Genomic DNA, 8182 nt, shown 5'->3' on the forward strand with positions numbered 1-8182 from the left:
CTAGGGCGAGGTTGTCTGTGCATGCTAAGCGAACTACTGTGCCACGTCAGCGTAAAAACGTCTACTAATGGGATTAGCATTGTATTTGTACGCTCGTGCCAAGTTTTGAAACCAGTTCGGTGTATTTTTCAACTTCAGGCACTAAAGTGAACATCGGTGGCAAGTTTAAGTGATATTACTTTTTTTTTGGTGTGCCACTGTTTGAATTGGTGGAGGTGGAGCAGAAGAGGAAGAGACGGGGGCGCAGTTCACCTCCGACGGGCGAGGCACTCGCCACGGACATGGCGGGCGAGCGCCGCGCGGCATGCGAGGGTCGCGACATGACCACCGTCGACGACCTCTGCACCGCCGACAAGCCAGCGTCGCGCGCCGTCCCCACCGTCCGCGACCTCTGCGCCGCCAACAAGACAACGTCGCGCGCCGTCCCCGCCGTCCCGGAGTTCGCTGCAGGCGAGGAGCTGCCGAATCCAGTGAGCAGCACCCCCCCCCCCCCCCCCCCCCGCGGCCCCTTCTTTGAACCTGCTTAATTTTTGTTCGTTCACATCGTCAAAATCAATCAGTATTGTGGCCATCCAACTCTAATTCATCGTGGCAGTGTGTACCCTGAATTTGTAAGCCGGCTCCTGTGTCCTTGAAGGCTAAGGAATTGCTAGCCGTCAGTGTGTACCCTGAATTCCGAATTTCGACTTGGCTCCTGTGTCCTTGAAGGCTAAGGAATTGCTAGCTGACGCTTGTGTGTGTATGTTTGTAGGGTCCTTGATGTTTGTATGCTCTTTTTTAACTTGGTCCTTGAAGCCTCCACGGTAGAAATGCAAATACTGAACATATACAATTATTTTGTTTAATTTGCGGATGGAGAGAGCTTTGAGCCAACATGTGGTCATCAGCTTGCAATGAAATGGCAGCTGGCATATATTTTTGTTTGTTTGTCTGGGTTGATGTTTCCATCCCCAGCTAGCAATGAATGCAGGAGGGATAAGTGTGTTGCAATTTTTGTTTTGTTCTCTTCGTGAAAATCAGTCAGTATTTGTGGCCATCCAACTCGAAACTCGTTGTCGCAGTGTTCATCATGTGATCCTTTTTCGAAAGGCTAAGGGGAGGTGAGGGGCGGTAGTTGTTAGTTCGTGTGTGTAAGTATGTATGATCTGTTCTCATGCATCATTGAAGGCTCATACAGTAGAATGCAAATTCTGAATGAATGGTATGTGTCATGTTATGTCCTTTATGACTGTTTGCAAGTTTGGGGATGAAGGGCCACTCGAACTAACATCGGGTTTCGTTTTTTGCCTCAAACTAACATATCGTAGTTTGTTTGTTCCTGCGAAACAGTTTTCAGAGTATGATGTTATGGAAGTCGTTGAGTATGTAATTTTTCTGAGTTGACTCTCTAATTGAGTTATAGCTAACTGTTTTCGTGAGAGTCTGTAATTCTTCAGAAGTTGACTCTGTTATTTTTTCAGAGCATACATCATGTGTTTTTCAGTTTTTCTAATTTGTTCGGAGAGCATGCATTTTATATTCAAAGAGTGTGACTCACCAGTTAGTATTCAGTGAGGATCATCTTTTTATTTTTTAGCAGTTTGATAACATATCTTCAGTTTTTTTGTAAGGGCTCCCTCAAGCTATTTATGTCGAATGCTTTGCCTGCCCAACTATAAGTGCACCATCAGTGCAGCATATATTACCAGTAGACTTTATATGCATTCCACCCACTCTGTTTTGTCTGCGCGCAAGCGAATAACATTGATGTCAAATGTATACCTGAATAGAGACCAATAACTCTCTAGAATCACTTCAGCTAGCTGACAAATGAGGAGGATCAGGCAATGTTCATATAGTTTGAAACATCATTTTCAGTAATTTTCAGTAATCTGTTTTTTTATCAGAGAGTTGACCATCAGTCAATGTTCAGAGTTTTTCAACCCATGAGTAAATGCTTAGAGAGGATGACTTGATTTTTTCTTTCCTTCCGAGTAGTAGTCTCAGCTTTGTAAATAGTCGATGTTTTGGTTTAATTAGTACTGTAGTTTTTCTCAATGTACACCATAACGTTTTTTAACTCAGTTATTTTTTTGTGTTTTCTTAAACATGAGCTTTTAAACGAAGATACAATTCCTGAGCCTTTGGAGTCAAACAACAACAGTCAAAAGGATGATTCAGGGGTTGATAGCATGAATGAACAAGAGGAGCAAAGTATAGTTGATATGACAGAATCAGATGCATCAGACGTCATGCTGATCAATGGCCTGAGAACAATTGTAAATGTGTTTTGAACTAGAAGAAGCTAGTGTTTTTTCTTTTCTTGTGTTGTTTTTCATAAGTTCAATTCTCTGACACAAACTTTCCTTTATTTCTATAGTTACAGAAAAGACAAGAGAGGAAGCAGGAGAGGAGTGCTTTGAAAGAGAAAAGGAAGAAGGTAACTTTGTGCTTTTCATAGTTTTTTTCATTGTTAACATTTCTGAGCCATAACCACAAATCTTATTCTAGAGAATAATGCTCCTTAGCCCTTTTAATGCTTGCTATTTGTTTCATTTTCAGAGGACAAGGGCAGAGGAAGGAAAAGCCAAAGGGCACATGAACAAAGGAAGAGCAACTGCATACAACATGTTTAGCATTGGATATTTCGCGAAGATTGTTGATGTTGTGTGCAAAAGCAATCATAGGATGGAGGTTGTCAGGAACGGCGGTTTTGGATACTTGCTCGAGCTAGATGATTGTTATGTTCCAAGGCCTTTTGCTCAGTGGGTCGCGGACAACATATCCACAAAAGAGGAAGCAATTGTACTTGGTGGCAAATCAATCTCTCTCAACCCTGAAGCCGTATCATTAGTTCTTGGTATACCAGCAGGAAGAACAAAGATCAGAGTGCTCGACGAGGAGTCCGGGAAAGCGGTGTTTCTACCACTGTTTGGGCTAACAGATCTTCCATCAATAAGTTTCTTCGGGAATAAGCTTATGAAGGAAGAGCTGCCTGACGACGTTTATCTTCGCTGCTTCTTGACTGTCGCCCTAGCAACCTTCCTGTGTCCCACATCCAACACAAAGCCAAGCACCAAATATTTGGGAGCACTTGTGGATGTGTCAAAGTACAAAGATCTTGATTGGTGCTCTTTTGTCCATACATGGAATATCTCTATGTCAAGAAGTACCAAACAGACAAGCTGAAGCAGAAACGGATAACAACGACTTTGGGAGGCTGCATATATCAGCTAGCAGTATGCTCCTTCTTTTTGTTTATATGTAACTTTTTTGTTAACTTATTTTTTATTTTTTAGGAGCACTGTGTTCTCATCAAACATACTGAAGGTTTTTCATTTGTATTTTGTTGTTTATTTGCAGGTTCGGTGTCTAGACTTCAACAATTTTGGATCAATAACAATCCCTCCAGCACTACCTAGGATTTGTTTCTGGAAAGGACAAACCATTAAACATTTCAGTGATATGCTCCTCGGGAAAGATGGACTCTATGGAGCTCTTCAAGTAAATATCATACTCTGCTATAATTTCCCTCCTTTTTAATGTGTACCTTTTGTTTGTTCACATCTACTCCTATTATGTTTGTTTGTTTATTCTTTTACATTTTTCTGGCAGATCAAAGATGAGGCAGAAACTTGCTATGCACAAACTGACGGTGCATGGGCAAGCACCGCCAAGAACTCAAACATAAAAAAAGCTATACAAAGGGTCTTAGGCAACTCTTTTTCAGAGAAGGTAAAATGCATCAGACTTGATGCAGACAGCAACTTCAACACCTAATTTTAGTGATAACCCACAAGTATAGGGGATCAATTGTAGCCTCTTTCGATAAGTAAGAGTGTCAAACCCAACGAGGAGCTAAAGGTAGAACAAATATTCCCTCAAGTTCTATCGACCACCGATACAACTCTACGCACGCTTAACGTTCGCTTTACGTAGAACAAGTATGAAACTAGAAGTACTTTGTAAGTGTTGTTGGATAGGTTTGCAAGAATGTAAAGAGCAGGTAAATAAAAACTAGGGGCTGTTTAGGTAAAGAAGCAATAAAGTTAGTATAGCGAGTGTGGAAAAGTGGTGGTAGGAGTTGCGAAATTGTCCCTAAGCAATTGACTATTTTACTAGACCGATAACAAGTTTTATGTGGGAGAGGCCACTGCTAGCATGTCATCCCTGACTTGGAATTCTATGCACTTATGATTGGAACTATTAGCAAGCATCCGCAACTACTAACGTTCATTAAGGTAAAACCCAACCATAGCATTAAGATATATTGGTCCCCCTTCAATCCCGTATGCATCAATTTCTATGCTAGGTTGAAACTTCTGTCACTCTTGCCTCCAATACATAGCCCTAGCAACATACAACTAACCCTATGGTGTGATCCACGTGCGCGCTCATATGATGGGCACCAAAGGATAGCAACATAACCACAAGCAAATTAAACCAATCGTAGCAATTCACCAATTACCAATAGGACAACGAAAATCTACTCACACATCATAGGATGGCAACACATCATTGGATAATAATATGAAGCATAAAGCACCATGTTCAAGTAGAGGGTACAACGGGTTGCGGGAGAGTGGACCGCTGTAGATAGATGGGGGAAGGTGATGGAGATGTTGGTGAAGATGACGGAGGTGTTGGTGTAGATTGCGGTGATGATGATGGCCCCGGCGGCGTTCCGGCGCCACCGGGACAGAGGGAGAGAGAGCCCCCCTTCTTCTTCTTCTTTCTTGACCTTCCCCCTAGATGGGAGAAGGGTTTCCCCTCTGGTCCATGGTCTCCATGGCGGCGGAGGGGCGAGAGCCCCTCCGAGATTGGATCTCTCTCTCTCTGTTTCCTTCTGTTTCTGCTCCCCCTGATTCTGGCCTTTCACCGTTTCTTATATTCCCGGAGATCAGTAACTCCGATTGGGCTGAAATTTGGACACGATTTTTATTCGGATATTGGCTTTCTCGCGGCGAAAGAAGGGCACCAACTGCCTTAAGGGGTGGCCACGAGGGTCAGGGGCGCGCCCCCTACCTCGTGGCCCCCTCGGGCATCGTCTCACGTTGATTCTTCTTCCCAAAAATCACATATATTCCAAAAAAATCTCCGTCAGTTTTTATCCCGTTTGGACTTCGTTTGATATGGATTTTCTGCGAAATAAAAAACATGCAACAAACAGGAACTGGCACTGGGCACTGGATCAATATGTTAGTCCCAAAAATAATATAAAAAGTTGCCAAAAGTATGTAAAAGTTATAGAATATTGGCATGGAACAATAAAAAATGATAGATACGACGGAGACGTATCATTTAGCTGTTTTGGTTTCCCCTTCTCTTTTTTATATTTTTTTGATTTACTTGTGGAATCTTTTCTGCTTGTCAGATCAAAGAAGATATATTCCTCAGTTTCCAGGAGCGCATAAAAGATCAAAACCTGACCACATGTCTGATAGCAAAACAAGTGCTGCTAGACAGTTTGAACATTGTTTCTTCTTATTTCAATGGCTCTCAACGTACAGAGAAGTTAGAGTCCTCCGAGCATTTATACATGCCAACTGACGAAGATAATGGGTCTGGCAGTACTATTAGAGTTGATTCCAATGGGATTGAAATAAACAGTGGTGTGTTTTTGAATCATTTTTTATCACACGCAACCATGTGTTTTTAAAATGATTTTTTCATTCTTTTTGTTCTAATTCTTTGTTTGTTTTTTAATTTATTTGACAACCCCCCTATATTGTTGGCAGATGGAAGAGGCAGGAAGAAGAGAATGAAGACTAGTACACAACAGTCAGAAACTTCAGAAACTAAGGACAATCAATTGGAAGTTAAAATAAAGGTATTTTGTGGGCCTTTTGTAATTAGTTCTTTTCAAAAGCATGTTTTCGTGTGTGTGTGTGTGCAATATCCATCACATTTTTCTGCCATATTCTGAATTTTTCTCTCAATAACTTCTCACAGGGAGGCATACTTGAAGTAGTTGTAGAAGGAGGTGAAGCCGAAATGCAGTCACTACCGGGCAATGGTCACACAAACAAGCTCGAAAAAGAAGCTCGAATGGTTATTGTTTTTTTAAAACCCCTTTATAGTCACATCTTCTTTTAAAAGAAATTGTCCCTTAACATGCACCTTTTCCTATGAACTAACCTGCGAGGGAGTGAATTGTGGAATTGTTAAAGAATGTAGAAATATATGAACACCAAATGTTAAAGCATTGTATTGTTCCAAGAATTCTACAAATAGCTCTGACAACCATGCTTTTTTTGGACATGCTTGTGGGTTAGGAACAAACCATGCAGAATAGCAACATTGCAACACAGCAACCAGAGATGAATATGCTTGATGCAGATACCAATATCCCCAAGTGCACTGCTTGTGATTGTTCTGCTCAAAAAGAAGCACCAGAAAAGAGCACTAGTCTGAACTACATGTTGTTATCAGCTAGATTGGCAAGAGCACTGGAAACGACAGAACAAGACATCAACTCAAAGGAGGAAGCCAGCACGCATGTACCACCAACTTTCCCAGGTTTCCAACAAAACGCTATTAACAGTAATCAATCTGAGGTACACCCTCCAAGGAATTTCTTTGAGCTTCTCTTAGCGCCATCATTTTTTCATAGGTTTTTTTATCTGTGTTTTTTTGTTTACATCTAACTCAACCCTTTTCTTCATCTTTTTTAAAAACTCAGCATTGCATCGAAACCAAGACATTGTATCAAGAAAACAAAGCAGCAGCAATTGAGTGTGTGGAACTAGACACCACTGCCTCCCCACAAGACAACAATAACCAAGGTTTTTTCCAACAAAAAAGTTTCAGAACCCTGTCTGCGAACGGGCTAACTCCTTGAAATATTTTCTTTTACTGAAGAGTTGCAGTTTCTTGTTTATTTTTATTGTTTACTTTTTTGCCTCTTTTCTTTTTGTGACAGATGATTTTCGTTTCAATGAAGTCAAGGAGCAGGGGAAACATGCAGGACTTGATATTGATATCAACATATCACTATCAAACAGTACTGCCAACAACTCTTCTCTTTTTTTCATTCAGTACACATGGCAATTATTTTTCTTCATGTTACTGGTAACAACCGATTTTTATCATTTGTTTTACCTTTTACCTTTTTTGTCTTTTTCATATGTGTAGGTGGTGTAGATGACAAGCTGAAACATGTGGAAGATTTCCAACACACTATGCATCCATTGGACGTTGCAAGACAAAAGTATTTCTTTTCTGATGATATGACACCTAGCTGCAGAATTTTTGTTGACCATGATGATTGTGGGAACGAAATAACAGAGCCAGAATTGTGGCGTGATTTAGACATGGACTCGAATGCATACGAAGCCCAGATAGAGGTAATTATTGTCCACACACACTTTTCTTTTTGACTTCACTGTTTTGGCTACAAAAGTCACCCACTCAATTTGTTGCTCATTTCAAGAAGCTAAGAAAAAATATCCATGGAATACAAGTAAGGACATAATCAAAGGATACAACTCACAGGTGCTATTTTTTTTTTTCAAATGTAATAGTGTCTGAAAAAACCCTCTTACCATCTCGCACAAGCCCATATCTAAGTGTTTTCTTTTTGTTTCTCTTTTTATTTCTTATCTCTTTTTTAGCATGAGAAAACAGCGCTTGTCGATTCCTCCATACATTGTGCGCAGAGAGAGCCCGCGACAACAGAAATGTGCAAGTACAGAAACTTTCTTCCCGGGTTCGAAGAAATAGACGACATTATTGACTTGGTTTGTCTTTTTCTGATTTTTCTTCCCTTTCTTTTTGTCCTTGCTACCTTTCGTTTATAAGCAAATTCCTTATAGATACCAAAGCACACTCACTCTTTTTTTGTGATTGATTTTTAAAATGCCATACATTTTTTTCAGACATCTCCTGCCACACACACACCAAAGACCTGGACAATACAAAAATATCTTACTACCCAATGAGGACATGGAACTATGAGAATGTTGAAAGCTCATCACAAAAGAACAAGAAGGTATAAATCCAATTGCCTCCAACCTTTTTTCTTTTTTTATACGTTTGTATATTGCTTCTGTGATGTTTATTTTTGGGGGCATTTAAATGATTTTGTGTTTGTGCTGCTCTGTAGCTTTTTTTGTTACTTTTTTGCTTAGTTACTGAACACATCCTTTTCAACAATTTGTCCCAATTTGCAGAGCTACTTGACAACACCATTTATTGGCAAGAG

General features: G+C 40.5%; 1 protein-coding gene across 2 annotated transcripts; it reads left to right on the forward strand.

Moving 5' to 3' along the window:
• Window positions 1-217: 217 nt before the first annotated feature.
• On the forward strand, window positions 218-7922 carry LOC123125783 (uncharacterized). 2 transcript variants are annotated; one of them, XM_044546239.1, is made up of 12 exons: window positions 3101-3218; window positions 3343-3483; window positions 3595-3714; window positions 5718-5809; window positions 5932-6030; window positions 6255-6536; window positions 6662-6764; window positions 6902-6982; window positions 7114-7325; window positions 7412-7473; window positions 7593-7718; window positions 7857-7922. In XM_044546239.1, the coding sequence occupies exons 3-10, from the start codon at window positions 3639-3641 to the stop codon at window positions 7451-7453; spliced, it is 987 nt and encodes a 328-aa protein (XP_044402174.1). In that variant the 5' UTR covers window positions 3101-3218; window positions 3343-3483; window positions 3595-3638; the 3' UTR covers window positions 7454-7473; window positions 7593-7718; window positions 7857-7922. The 2 variants fall into 2 exon arrangements, with proteins under 2 accessions (XP_044402173.1, XP_044402174.1); XM_044546238.1 differs by lacking the exons at window positions 5718-5809; window positions 5932-6030; window positions 6255-6536; ... (4 more) ...; window positions 7593-7718; window positions 7857-7922 and adding exons at window positions 218-470; window positions 2094-2258; window positions 2360-2419 and having other exon boundaries at window positions 2542-3218; window positions 3595-3886.
• Window positions 7923-8182: the final 260 nt, after the last annotated feature.

This window comes from Triticum aestivum, chromosome 5D (assembly GCF_018294505.1).
Source record: "Triticum aestivum cultivar Chinese Spring chromosome 5D, IWGSC CS RefSeq v2.1, whole genome shotgun sequence".
NCBI lineage: Eukaryota > Viridiplantae > Streptophyta > Magnoliopsida > Poales > Poaceae > Triticum > Triticum aestivum.

Bases quoted from the DNA above. Each gene is read 5' to 3' on its own strand.
- LOC123125783 (XM_044546238.1), top strand. From the start codon at position 282: ATGGCGGGCGAGCGCCGCGCGGCATGCGAGGGTCGCGACATGACCACC. The intron at 471-2,093 runs GTGAGCAGCACC...CTTAAACATGAG, and splicing joins GCGAGGAGCTGCCGAATCCA to CTTTTAAACGAAGATACAAT. The intron at 2,420-2,541 runs GTAACTTTGTGC...TTTCATTTTCAG, and splicing joins TGAAAGAGAAAAGGAAGAAG to AGGACAAGGGCAGAGGAAGG.